The sequence below is a fragment of the Tiliqua scincoides genome, chromosome 3 (assembly GCF_035046505.1).
Source record: "Tiliqua scincoides isolate rTilSci1 chromosome 3, rTilSci1.hap2, whole genome shotgun sequence".
Classification (NCBI taxonomy): Eukaryota; Metazoa; Chordata; class Lepidosauria; order Squamata; family Scincidae; genus Tiliqua; species Tiliqua scincoides.
The window spans coordinates 102,668,144-102,682,444 of NC_089823.1; the positions used below are offsets into that span (position 1 = coordinate 102,668,144).

The 14,301-nt window shown below is 41.9% G+C and overlaps 2 protein-coding genes across 7 annotated transcripts in view; one reads left to right on the top strand and one right to left on the bottom strand.

Moving 5' to 3' along the window:
* The window catches only part of STK24 (serine/threonine kinase 24), a 63,422-nt gene extending 54,211 nt beyond the window's left edge, over window positions 1–9,211 (top strand). Inside the window, exon 12 of the mRNA XM_066619655.1 lies at window positions 8,907–9,211. The gene's annotated coding sequence lies outside the window, so the exon portion shown is untranslated. The remainder of the gene's footprint in view (window positions 1–8,906) is intronic.
* Window positions 1–14,301, bottom strand: part of FARP1 (FERM, ARH/RhoGEF and pleckstrin domain protein 1) — a 218,205-nt gene that overhangs the window by 6,400 nt on the left and 197,504 nt on the right. For 5 of the 6 annotated variants that reach the window (XR_010794078.1, XR_010794077.1, XM_066619653.1 and 2 more), the window contains exons 18-24: window positions 13,037–13,274; window positions 11,478–11,608; window positions 4,564–4,632; window positions 3,428–3,517; window positions 2,296–2,378; window positions 1,856–1,968; window positions 653–816 (exon numbers count right to left, since the gene is read on the bottom strand). Coding sequence is in view for 4 of the 6 variants with exons in the window: in XM_066619653.1 (XP_066475750.1) it covers window positions 653–816; window positions 1,856–1,968; window positions 2,296–2,378; window positions 3,428–3,517; window positions 4,564–4,632; window positions 11,478–11,608; window positions 13,037–13,274 (888 nt within the window). In the remaining 2 variants the exon portion in view is untranslated. The remainder of the gene's footprint in view (window positions 1–652; window positions 817–1,855; window positions 1,969–2,295; window positions 2,379–3,427; window positions 3,518–4,563; window positions 4,633–11,477; window positions 11,609–13,036; window positions 13,275–14,301) is intronic. The other variant, XM_066619651.1, reaches the window with a different exon arrangement.

Below are 14,301 nucleotides of genomic sequence, written 5' to 3' on the forward strand. Positions count from 1 at the left end.
ACTAAAAATGGGCCCATAATTATCTCTTCAAATAGTCTCTATAAAATTGCAGTAATACTGGTTAAAATTTGACATGAAACCTGAAATAGTACACTGTACTATTGTTACATGCCTCTGCATGAGTTGGAGCATTTTGATTTGATAGTCCACTCATTTGTGTAAAATTGGCTTAGCGATAGTTATATTGTTCACACACACTCACACAGGTCTCCTGTGACAGAAAACACAAGTGAAGAAAGGCAGATGAAATTGAGAAGAGAGCATTCTAAGATTCCAAAGGAAAATAAAACAGCCTAAAACAAAACAGAGGTGCATTAAAATGTAGATCCAAACTGCAGCAGCCAGAGACAGGGTCAACCTCCTTTCCAAAGACATGGAGGCAAAGTCAATTAACCACAATAAAACGTTCAGAGGAAGCATCCTCTTTATCACAAGCTCTGGAAATTAATTTAGAGCAGTTAACAATGCCAAACCATTATCAAAATGATTAAAATTAAAATGCTGTAATATTTGAATCTCTGCTAATTGGTGCAGTGCCAAGAGTTGTAAGGCAGCAGAGTCTTGTCTCCTGACAGGAGACAGAAAGGAGATTGTCACGGAAGAAACCCTTCTCTCTCTGGAGCTGCAGTCCAGGTTGTTCCGAGGCAGATACCTCCACAGCAATACTAAAGTCGACCATGGAAACGCTGGTATTTCTGTGCCAGCAGACGTGCACCGTAGTGTTGCCACGGTGAGGAGCTTGACGTTCAAGTGAGGTGTGGGACGCATTGAGATCGTCTTCTGATTCCTGGTCTATGGTGGATTCCTCAGGGGACTCTATGAAATGCAGGGAAAAACCAGCTCTTTTTTCCCCTTATATAAAATACTGACTATGAAAACATTAAGCAAAAGACTAGATCGGATAAAGCTCATATTTCCGATTCTGTGAAGAGACAGTGTTTTATTGGGGGGGGGGGGTTTGGGAGGGAGGGCAAAGGAGACAAATGGAGTAGAATTTTATGGAAAAACAGCCCCTGTTCTAAAACAGCCATTTTCAGCCACTGTACCATGGCACACTGGTGTGACGTAAATGGTCTGCAGGTGTGCCGTGGGAGTTTGGGGGAGAGTCACTTATTAGTAGAGCCATTGGGGGATATGAGCCCCCCAACAACAGCATGGTGTGCCTTGTCAATTGCCCAAAAATTGATGGTGTGCCTTAACCATTTTAGCACCTTCTCAGTGTGCTGTGAGACAAAAAAGGTTGAAAATCATTGTTCTATAACAAGATATAAATTATGGCCACAATGCGGCACAGAGTTAAATGCACTTAAACCTGTCATTTCCAATGGATGTAAACATACTTGGGAAGTAATCCTATGCACGCTTACCTGGAAGTAAGCCCCACTGATTATAATAAGACTTCTGAATAGATATGCATAGGATTGGGCTGTTAATTCCATGTTACATTGTGGCTTATGGAAACTGCACAACCCTTGATAAGCACATCATAACATGCTAGATTCTGCATAGATCTACTAGCGATAATTTCACAGAAAAATATCTAACCCAAAAAAGAGCGGGGAGGGCTGAACAGTTGTTATAAAACTGCATCACTGCCTCTAACTACCATTTTTTACGTCCCTAAAATACACATTGCTAGAATAGAAACATTTGAATAAAAACAGATTTGTTGCACTGAAAAACTATTTCTATGCAATCTATTCGAACTGAAAGCAAATATGAATAGAATGCTAAGGATCCATTAAAAAGTTTAAGGTTGTGTTAATACTACAATGTTAAATTGTAGCCGTCATTTCACTTAATGGCTTTAAAGACATTTTCTGCATTCTGCAGATTTTCCTTATTCAGTACTTACTGCTGTCAGGTGGGCTACTCCCTAGGAATTCAGGAGCCGGGCCATTACAATTCTCTGCCAAGTCAATTGCCATCTGTATGTCCTCAGTCCACTTGTCCATTTCAGCTCGACTGCTAAGAAAAGGAATGCAGATCTTATTCATTTCATTGCAAGCAGCCATCACTGTCATAAGCTGGTCAAATTTACGTAAATTGAATTTAAGCCTACTTTTTTCATGCTGCACTTAACTGGTTCAACTTGCATTAAAAACCTACTTTAATATATCTACTCTTCACATGTTGAACAAAGCTTTTCAAAATGTATCCAGAATAAACTATTATAATAAATTGCTTAGAATAATCTGAATGAGCATTTTCAGTTCACGTCTTCGGCAGTTTGTGCAGTATTCTCTGATCTCTCCACCAAGGTGCTAAACAAAGCATGCAGTATGAATTGCTTACCTTGCAGCAACAACAATGGATTGATGTTGACCTCTCAGTGTAAAACAGTGAGGAACCCCCCACTCTTCTTCACTCTCTTCTATCTGCAAATAAGAACACAAACACCTTCTCACCCTAGGAAAAGCTGGCACACATATGGCAATAGCCTTTGCAGAAGCACAAGATAATGGGATACAGCAGAGTTATGCATTGTAAAAACTCAGCAGGAGGCAATTTGCTTCTGGAAATATTCAATTTGACTCCCTGCTTCAATATTAAGGAAATTCTAGCAGGGCATATAATAAGATTGAAGCAATCACTGTTCTGAGCTTACACCAGCTATTCCTAGACACTTCAGAATTGGAATGCCTCATGGTTACTGCAACTTTAGCGAGTAGAAGAAAATAAGAACCACTAGCGCATGAGAAAACTCATAGCTATGGAAGTGGGGACCATGACATGCAGATCTTAAGCAAATCCATGTATGGTGAAAAATCACAATAAAAAGTAAAACAGCAACAAATATGCTGCAGAAATTGTAGTGTATTATTCTGATGGATTATTATTAATCCAAGTTTGTACACATCAAAATCACATTAGTGCACTGGCTCCCCAAGTTACAGAAAGCTGCATTAGCGTAGGTGTAGTACGTTCTTTGGTGGTGCTTTCACATAGGTGCAATAGTACTGGGCTGGCAAAGGCCACATGTATAACTGGCACATACATAGGGGGCTTAGTGTACACCCTTAGCAGTGACACAGATCATCTTCAAGACTGAAAATATATGTGGCCCTTATCAAATTAAGACAAATTCTTTTGTCTTTAAAAAAAAAACTGTATGTAGTTCTGGTGAATCCTCTAGATTTGACAGGAGTTTAAGATTTTATGCAATTCACATCACTCAAAGAAGCAATAGTTCCTCACCAATGCAGATTCCTACAAATAAAAAAGATGGTTTTAGTTAACCAGGATCCACTGATTTACCAGTTCATTCAATCCCCATGGAAGTACGTTGGACTTGTGTCTCTTCACATTTCATACCTCCTCCCTAACTAAACCATAAGCAACATTAATTGCAATCCAATAAAATTGTATTGGATTTGATTGACAGACAGAGCAACTGATCTACAGCCTCAAATCAACAAATACTTACCATCATACCATATAGCGGAAGTTGTCCATGAACTTTAAACTGATTCGATGATGTCAGGCCTCTGCTTGTGTACAGCAAGACGTCATTGAACTAAAAGGCAAGAGAAAGAAAAAGCACTACAATACTGGGCTGAAATCAGCAAAGTTCTGGCTGGTTCACTGGTTGGCCATATGGAAACAATGCACAAGCCTTATCCATTACACAGGATATAATGTGAGCTGGCTAACCTATGCATGTATCAACTGTTTAACTGTTCAACTATTCCATTTATGGTTTGAACTGAACTAGCTGCTAATTTAGCTAGTATATGAGGGTCATTTAGGAGTTGTCTGCTGTTCTTTCATGGGATACTGAATTGTTCAAGGCAGACACATTTTATCTATCGGAGCAGCTAACAGCTCAAGGGTGCAATCCTAACCCCTTATGTCCGTACTTTCCAGCACTGGCATAGCGGTGCCAATGGGACATGTGCTGCATCCTGCAGTTGGGTGTCACTCACAGAGGCTTCCTCAAAGTAAGGGAATGTTTGTTCCCTGACCTCAGAGCTGCATTGCCCTTATGTCAGTGCTGGAAAGCACTGACATAAGGGGTTAGGACTGTGCCCCAAGTGACATAAATGATGAAAATTTTACAATTCAGTTTACACAGAAAACCGTATCAACAATTTTAAATATCTGATCACTGTGAACACATTTTTGATAAGAAAGAGACAGAAATCTGTCTCAGATGTAACAAACGACTCATGGTTTGGTCACTGTTAACAGGTGATGAATCATGTATCAGTTCAAACTACTATTTGGGTTGGGGGCACAGAAATGCAGAACGTGGTTCCAAATGACAGTTCAGTTTCTTGAGAATCTTGACTTTGCATGTCCTCAAAGGCAAGTCACACAAGTAATGTTTTTAATTTGGAAAGAAATAGAAATGCACACTGGGGGGAAAAAAGGTGCTAGAAAGGATTAATTTGACTTGGCTTGAATTTTTCTCTCACACAAGTAAAGAACACACCACACATTTCCTTGGCTTACTTTGCAATTCACAAGTAAATGCTGTCTGTGATTCCCTCCCCCCCCCCCCCCACAAGTGGTGTTTATTGCACACTGGCATTTACAATACAAGCCATTCCTGTCACTTACCAGAAAGAACATCCGCTGCTGTAAGCCTTTTCCAGACAACTTACTAAGGCTGCCGAGTCTAATAAATTCCTGCAAAGGAACACACACAAGACATGAAGTGTCAGTGCTCTTTTCAAACATCTGGCTGAAACTCTGGAAGCAATTAATGTTACATCACCAACTCAATTATGTTAGCAGCTACACCTGCCTGCCCCGTCAACTACAATCAGGCAACATTACAGGGCCACTGTTGCTGTTGTTCGCTACAGACTCTTTACAATATTACCATTATAGCACAGAACCTACTGCAAACATGAAGATATGAAGTTGCCTTCTACTGAGACAATTCATCTAACTCTGCACAGGCTGGCAGCAGCTGTCCAGACTTTTAGACAGGTCTTTCCCCAACCTATTTGGAAATGCCAGGAATTGAACCAGTAGCATAGCTGAGGCTGCAGGTACTCGGGGCCAGTGATGATACCCCTCACATCATTGTGTTCCCCCCATGCCTGTGAAGTCATCTCCTCCTCTGTGTGTGCATAGCCCTGGTGCTCAAAACTGCTCCATTTGGAGATGTACAGAGATGATGGTGTGTGGGAGGGCAGATTTCACAGTGTTTACTGTGCAACCATGGTAAGCGCTGTCACCCCACCCGCAGAGACAGCGGAAAACCGCCACTCCACTGGGCTGAACCTGGAATCTTCTGCATGCAAATGATGTACAATGTGCTACTGAGCTATCAATCCTTCCATTTCCAAGATCCCATGGGAGGAGCGTACAAGAGTGCTCTTTGATTTCTGGGAAGGGTTATACTGGTATGGTAAGCTGTTATTGTCAGTTACCTCCTTGTTATCCTGGAGTTCTGATGACACAAGAGGAATCCAATGCACACTGATGTGGCTCTCATACTCTGAATCAAGAAAGCCCTTAATATTTTTAATGGCATGCTGTATAATTTTGCTGAACTTCAAGAAGTCATCTAGGAAAGTAGTACCCACTTTCAAACTATAAACCTGCCCTCAGCCAAATGTACATGTAACTCCTGTGCTGAAACACTTTCCCAGATATAGCCTTGAACTCCTGGCACTACACAGCTGTGAAAAGCTCCACTGCTGGGGCAGGATACATGATGGAGAGAGGTATAGGTCTAGACTAAAAGTTTTAAATAAATTACAGTCTGAATCCCAAGAGCTACTTAGGATCATGCAATTCATTGCACTAGCATAGTAAGTCACTGAACATGTCACTGAAAATCAACTCCCAGACTCAATCACAAATTGCTTTTGGAATTGGCCTTACTTTGAAAAGTGGTCTAGGGCCTTCTGTGAGCTCATGAAATGAATGCCAAGCTTCTTTGGTTCTGAACAAGCATAACATAGTGGTTAGAGTGTGAGACTATGACTAGGGAGATAATGGTTGAAATCCTCGCTCACTAGGAAGCTTTACTGGGTGACCTTGAGCAGGGGAGCAAGGTGGGAAGAAAATGTAAACAAAAAAATTGGGTCTTGGCCTTCTGTATTATGGAGCAGATAGTTAAACTACTTTAGAAATAGCTACCACTAATAAGCTTCCTTTTTCAAATATTGTGGCCAGTGGCTGCTGGTTTGGGCTTGTTCACAAAACCAAACCACACTGTATTTCTCTAGCTTTCTGACTTCAGAGAATACTTTTTACACTAACATATTTGCAAAGGGTCCCTTATGTATGTGAGCAGTGTCTTGTGTGCCAAGAACAATTCTAGTGTTTTGAATTACTCAATGACTTACTCAACATACTCAATGAAGATCAAAAGAGCACTGACCAGGCCTAGCCATGCCCTGAAAAAGCCCCATGAGGTCTAGCCATGCCCTGAAAAAGCCTCAAGATTCATCTAAGGCAGGAGTCTCTAAACTTTTCGACCAGAAGGCCACATCAAATAGCTGACATGGTGTCAAGGGCCAGAAAAAAAATTAAATACAAAATTTAAATAAATACATTAGAGATGGAACTTAGATGAATGAATGAATGAATGAATGAATGAATGAATGAATGAATGAATGGGCTCAAATTTCCAGGATTTCTCCAACCACCAACACACAACACAGAAATAAAGCACACACTCAAATGGACCCCCATTCCCCCACCTCCCAAGCAGCTTACTTAAATATACAGGAATAAATACCTCAGAACATCACAGGAAATACGTGAAGTGTGTTCTGGAGGTAGGAAGACCTTCTTAACTCTCAGAAAGCCTTCCAAGGCCTTCAGAGGACACAAAAAGTTACTTCTGGTTTTTTGCGAAAACAAGGAGGTGATTTTTTTGTCTTTAGAAGGCATTCTGAGGGCTAGGGACGCTGTACGCAGCCTCCCTGGCCCTCAGAACACTCTCTGGATGCAACTGGAGCACAGCTGGGCCAGAAGCGCTCAGGGGTCCAGAGGCTGGTCGTGGGCTGGATAAAGGCTTGCCATGGGCCACATCTGGTCCCTGGGCCAGGGTTTGGAGACCCCTAATCTAAGGCTACATGCTAAAGAGGAAGATCAGTAGTGGAGGATAAACTATCATCAAAGACATTTATCCACTATTACTGTTGCTGAAAGTCGAACAAAATTTTGTGGTGGGCTAGATGTGGTTCCCGGGCCATAGTTTGGAGACTCCTGATATATATTATTACAGGCATGTGCCACTTAACAACCATTCACTTAACAGACAGCATATATGACAGTGGTCAAAGCACAATAAAGATGCTCTTAATGAGGCAATCACGTCTCTCATAGCCTGCAGCAAAGTGTCTGTTTACACAACAGAGAGGCTCTTAATGCAAAGAAGAGACAATCTATCTCCAGTAGCTTCTACAGCCAGCTAGTGTCTGACAGGGAGTGTCTGTTTACACAACAAAAGCAATAGATTTGACTGAATGTTCACTTAATGACCGCATTGCATAACAATGGGGATTGGAGAACATATCCTCATCGTTAAGTGGCGCACACCTGTATTATTAACAATTATTAGCATCACATTAAAATTTATAGGAACAAGAAACCAGAGTAAAATTTTCAATTTGCTCTTTAGGGACAGGACAGATTGGAATCTGTTTGGGATCTAAAAGCACACATGAAGGTGCTCTAATACTGTGAGGGTTCTGTAATGTGCCTGAATGGGAAACTATCTGGGAACTATAGGTAAGACACTTTGGGCTTTAGTGTAGGGCAACGGTCTCCAAACTGGAGACCACTGTGCAGCTGAAAAGCCCTCCCTGTCCCAGCCAGCACTTACAGTTCTGCCGCACTGCTGCTGCACCTGGTAATGGATCTTGTCACAAGGATGCTCTAGGCAGTTGTATCTATTGCCAATAGCCCCAGCAGGCTTTGTGACAGGATGTTCGGGAAGATGCAACTGCCCAAAGCAGGGATTTTCAACCTTTTTCATCTCACAGCACACTGACAAGGTACTAAAATTGTCAAGGCACATCTTCGGCTTTTTACAATTGACAAGGCACACCCATTGACAGGAGGGGCTTGCATCCCCAGTTGTCCTACTAACAAATGACCCTCCCCCAGACTCTCATAAGAACATAAGAACAGCCCCACTGGATCAGGCCATAGGCCCATCTAGTCCAGCTTCCTTAATCTCACAGCGGCCCACCAAATGCCCCAGGGAGCACACCAGATAACAAGAGACCTGCATCCTGGTGCCCTTCCCTGCATCTGACATAGCCCATTTCTAAAATCAGGAGGTTGCACATACACATCATGGCTTGTAACCCATAATGGATTGGATTTTTCCTCCTCTCGCGGCACATTTGCAGACCACCCGTGGCATACCAGTGTGCCAGGCACAGTGGATGAAAATGGCTGGCCCAGAGTGTCCTTTTGATGAGACTGGGAGCAGCAGTAGTGTGGCCAAACTGGAAGTGCTGCTCACGTGGGTGAGGGCTATCTCCAAACGCCAGATCCAGCCTGTGAGCTGTGGTTTGGAGAGCCCTGATGTAGGGTATAAGGGAAATGAATACTGTAAATGATACAGAAGATAGTGTGTGTGGTAGTAGGTAGAATATTGCAGTATTATATGAAGGAACACTGAGTTTCAAAATTGCACATGGTTAGGAATGGGAAGTTAGGATATATCAAGAGGAGAACAGTGGGGTATATGGAACACTTAGAGGCAAGCAGAGCAGCCAATTCTTATTTTAGGAGTTGAGGGAAGGATCAGAAGACAGTCAACAATTTAAAAAAATATAAGAGATGGCAATCAGCAATAAACCAGCGATATATGGTATAGCCACATGACACAATTTAACAAAATTATGATTGTTAGATAATTTAGATAAGTTTTGTTAGTTTAACAAAATAAGTAACAAATTATCATTTTTATTCTTTCTTTACAGTACCTCCATGAGAGGATTCTGTACTGTGTTAGCAAGGAAGGCTACACAGAAAGCCTTGGACAAAGGCCAGCTCAACTTGGGGATAGGTACAACTGTCTCAGCCTCAAAGTGTACACTGACAGTAAGAGTGCTTCCATATGCAACTCCCAACAGAAACACCAGCACAGAGACAGGTGCTGATTCCCTGCCAACCAGAATATGGAAATAGCCTCAGTTTCAACATCTGACCCTGTTTTCTAGATCATTGATGATCAACCTATTGTGAAGATCAGAAAGCAGTAGACACCACTGACAACATAATGTTTTAAACGTATGTATAAAGTATATAAAGGAATAAAGTAGCCTTTGAATCTGGAGAAGACTGTTCTGCCTCTGGGATTTTTGGCCCAGTTCACATGCACAGACACTGCTGAAGGCCTGCTACGGTTAAAAAGTTCCTGAACAACATATGGAGTCACATTTGTTAATATTTGTTACAGCAGTGGTTAATAATATTTGTAAACAGCAGTGGTTCCCAAACTTTTTAGAGGCCATAGAGCAGCAATTTTCAACCACTGTGCCGTGGCAAACTGATGTGCCATGAGTGGTCCACAGGTGTGCCACAGGAATTTGGGGGAAAGTCATTTATTAATAGGGCCAATGGGAGATGTGAGCCCCCACTGGCAGTATGGTGTGCCTTGTCAATTGCCAAAAACCTGGTGGTGTGCCTTGACCATTTTAGTGCCTTGTCAGTGTGCCGTGAGACGGAAAAGGTTGACAATCACTGCCCTAGAGGCTGATGCCTGATTTATAAATGCCAAAGCGTATGATGATTGGGCAGCAGTGCTCCCCCCCAAGTAGCAGCTTGTTTAACCCTTGATGCACATAGCCTAATCTGCCACGTCAGTTCACAACCCAACAAAAACTGGGCCATGTCTTACTGTTTGGAAACCGCTGGTTTATAGTATAAGTTGGGTCCACATGGCACTGTTTCAAATGGCTAGCCCATCAGGTCAGTCATAAATAATCATTAATGTGATGTAAAGTAATTATTCGCCTCTGCTGAGTTCCCTTCACCAGCTCGAGGGCAGGGGAGGAATCAGGTCCAAACAGGGAGATTTGTGTAGCCATTCAATCCTGAGGGCTTTTCAGAGGCTTGCCTGAAAAGAGCAAGCTGTTGTCACTAAGCTAAGTTTTATCTTACCTTCCCAGTCCTTGTTAAAAAGAGGAGTGAGGGTAGGACAACAAAGATTCCTTTAGGGAGGTTTATTTGTTAACTATTGTGTAATAATTTGTGCAGAGAATTTGCTCAGAAGGTGGAGCTATAGTCATTCTACAATTGTGAGAAGTCAACTTGAAAACAAATGGGGAACAGACTTCTGTAACAACCCTAAGAGTAAGAGGCCAGCTTCAAATTTTCATTCAGTCACAGAGTTCAACAACTGGCCCGAAGCAAAACAGTGTGCCTCAGCTGTTAACCTACCTCACAAGGTTTGGGAAGAATAAATGAGATAAGAATGTCAAAACATTTAGTACACTGACATGCATGAATGGCAGATAATGAAGAATGATACCGACAAGCCAAGATTCATAGCACAATGGGACCTCCACAAGAAACCAAAAGGAAAGGGGAAAAAATATGAAGAGACAAGGCAGGTGAGTTGTACGAAACCAGTGCTCACATTAGTACAATTTCTATTCAGGATGTCAGTGTGCCATACAAAATCCCCTACTGACTACTAGATGTGACACAGGGAGAAAATGTCCTGAGTCTGCTCATTCTTCATTGTCCTATATGATGATAGAAGAGGTGTGTTTTTTTTTTAGTACATAACATGTTGCCTTAGGGCAAACAGCTGTGGAAGGACAAAACTCATGAAGTTCAGCCAGGAATAGGATAAATGAAGTTATACAGGCTTACAGTTTATTTTCAATACAATGCTCACTATTCTAAAAGAAAATCAGTTGAATGTATATACATTAAAGCTTATAAGATCAGAAAAAAAAGTGTGATTTTACTTCACAATGCTGTTTTTCACAGATGATTTGCCCTTTTTGCAGAAAGATGAACGGGCCAATCTATACCTTCAAAAAAAAAAATGATGCAGTTCAATCCTCCTGAAACAATTACATTTGCAAGGATTCACATCTTTTCTGGCTCCTACATAAAAATTCCCTTTTTTCCTAGAAAACAAGCATGCCAGGGAGAAAGCTTCCAGTCTAGTCTTCTTGACATGCATGTTTTCTGGGTGTAAGGGTGTTTTTTTTTTTAACACAGATAGCAGTATCAAATACAGCTATAGATCATGTTTGTTTTGAAATGATACAGTCCCTAGAAGAGTGCAGAAATTCACTTCCTTTTTGTTAGTAGACCAACTTTCAGTCAGTAACTTACGGCGAAACTGTCAGGAAAACTCACAGAAGGTTGAACTGCATCCTGTCTCCATTAAAAGACGTATATTCAAACAGCTTTAAAACAGTCAAAGTTTATATGATTTCATTTTCACAATTCCCAAACAAAAAACTCAATTCTTCTCCTAAAAATGTATTTTCCTGATATCCACCCTGAATGTGCATTATCTTGTCACTTACCCTTCCTGGAATCACCAGATTGTCAATGCCTATCAAATCCTTTTTCAATTCATGCAGTTTCTGGAAGTTTTCCATCTTCAGCATACTGCTGTGGAGCTGAGCCACCATTTCTGAAATCTCAGCCAAAGCAGCTGTGAAATGCAGAACACAAAGAATTACAAACTGCCTGAGCTGGAGCTGCTTTAAATGGGTTCCATTTGGCCAGGTGTACAGCAGAACTGCACATACAGAAGGGTCTATGTTATGATTCTGATAGGAGGGTACTCTTGCTAACTCTTAAACAGAATACAAATCCACAGGGCTTCCAGGTTTATATTACACCATGCATCTAAGGGTACCACAGCACAAAACAGAAAGGTTTACAGGTTTAGGTTGCAAGTTTTACATCAAAAATAGCATCTCAGATCATAGTAATCCACTGTCCCTTCCACCCACCCATCTCTCTCAACAGTGCAAGTGACAGAGTCCTGTCTGCTAAATTAAATGAGAAGGAGATGGACAAAAGCACAGACAAATCCATAAGGCAATTATTAAGCACCAAGGAACATCCACTGTTTATGAATGATGACCTAGCAACTAGAATTGTAAGAGAAGAAGCAAGTTTCTGACTACAACTGAATCGACAGCTCAGAGTTGGGGTCAGAGTCGGTGGTTTTGGGTGCTGACTCCACAGTCCTTAGGACAAGACAATGGCATACTGTAATGAAAATATTAAGCCCCAAGGACTCTTTTGTGCTTATTCCAATTTGACTCCCTCAGAGAAAGCATCAGTGTGTGGTCAAATGCTTGGGAAAACAGAGATATAATGGACTTTAGTAGCATAAATACCAGATGGGGAACAGTAAGATTTAGGCATGCCAGGGATGTATTTTGCTTCTAAGTTTGCCGGTAACTGCCTACTTGCAGTTTTGTTAAGAATCACACCTGGGGCCACTGGCGTTCCTGGAAGGGGGAGCAAAATGCTAAGTTTCGTCAGATGCCTTGCCACTGGGGTAAATCAGCCCCTCCCCCTTGCCTTCAGAGCCAACTGGGGCTACAAAAGCTTTTAGTGTTTTGCACTCTCTCCAGGAATGCCAGTACCTAGGGCACTTCTAATACTCCAGCCATTTCCCAAGCTTGCTTGTTTTATTCATTTTCCTTGTCTTATCCAAACCACCCTTTGTATTCTTTTTACGTTTTAACTGCCTGTGCTGCTTGAACTTGGTCAGTCTTGCCCTGGTCCTCCTTGACCCTTAGCTACATGAGATTAGACAGATTTTGAGAGAATTCACCATGTAACTGGGAAGGAAGCTTTTGAGGATAGCCCTTCACTGCCTGGCTTTGTCCTCTAGCAGACACTACTAATTTTGACTCAGGTGAATGAAGTAAGACATGAGCTTCAGGGTTTATTCTCCCTACCCCAATTACCACATATCACTCTCCTGAAACAGTTTCCTCTTAGAAAACAGTGAGCTATAAAGTTTAGTTACACACATCAACCTGAGTACATGCAGGTTGTACTCAGGCCACTGGTGATTTGTGTCTACTAACTGGGACTATCTTCCTGAATACTCACTTACCTCTGGAGTCCCTGAAGTCCACATGGTTTGGTGGATAGTGTTTACAGAGCCTTTCCATTATCTGTTTGTAGTGCATCAGCCTGTGCAGAGGCCTGAGCAGGAAGGTGTTGAGGGGTAGGTAGCAGACTTTCTGCAACTCAAACTCCCTGCACAAAGTTTCCAACTTTCGAGAATTCTTGATCCCATTCTCCAGTTCAACCAGAACCTCACTGTGCTTCCGCAGATGAACTGTCAGTTGCTGAAAGAAAGTGTATGCAGAAAGGTATTAACAGAACACTGTAGGTGGGATTGGCATGTGCCAATCAACTGGGAATCTGAACCCACCTGACTAGATCAGAGGACAAGTAGGGATGTCCAAGTAGTTGTAAAACATCCAGTGACAACCAACTGTCCCATATGTAAGAGGAGAAAAAGGAAGGCCAGCAAGGTGAACTACAATATCCACTTTTACCTGCTGGTGCCTCAAATTTTGCATTGTGCCCCTCTACCCCCACCGAAACACCAAATGTCCAGTGAGAAGGAGAAAGAAGGAGAAAAGCATCAGGTAAGGCATATCCCTCATACCCCCAATCTTTTTCTGTTGTAATGATTCCCCATTGTTTGGTTTTATGGAATCTGCTCTGGAAGCCTTAGGGTAGAATCCCTTTAAATAAAGAAAACAACAAATATTTGAAAGGGCTAAAACCATGGCATTATAATGTTGTGCAGCAACAGTGTCTTACTGCTGTCATACCTGCACATATCATGTAATGGCTATCAATTCATGCAAAGTTATCTGGACCCAAGGTATCTTAGGCAGTGTTTTCTTCCATATGAATCTTCTCCCCCTCCGGTATTCTTAGAACACCTAATGAGGTTCTGCTTCAAGTGCATCAATCTTCAAAGGTTTGGCTGGCATAAAAAGAAGCGGCACCTTCTCCATTGTGACAACCTCTCTACAGAATGCCGTCCCTCACCCATATGCTGCAGGCTTTTAGGAAGGCTGCGAATAACTTTTGACATGAATACATGCAGACTCACCACATCAGTGCTACTTGCCCCATGGTCATTTTCAGCACTGATGGGAAGATGCTTTGTGGGTCTGGAGAAATACATAAGGCCCAATATTAGGTATTTTTCTGTGTGGTGCCAAATCCACAAAGCAACCCTTCATTAGTGACAAAGCGACATAAAGTAATGCCACCTACTATGTGACAGCCTCCTAATGGGTGCCCATGATTTCAAATTAGCTCTAAAAGCTAGCCTTAAGCAAAGGCAACCTTTGT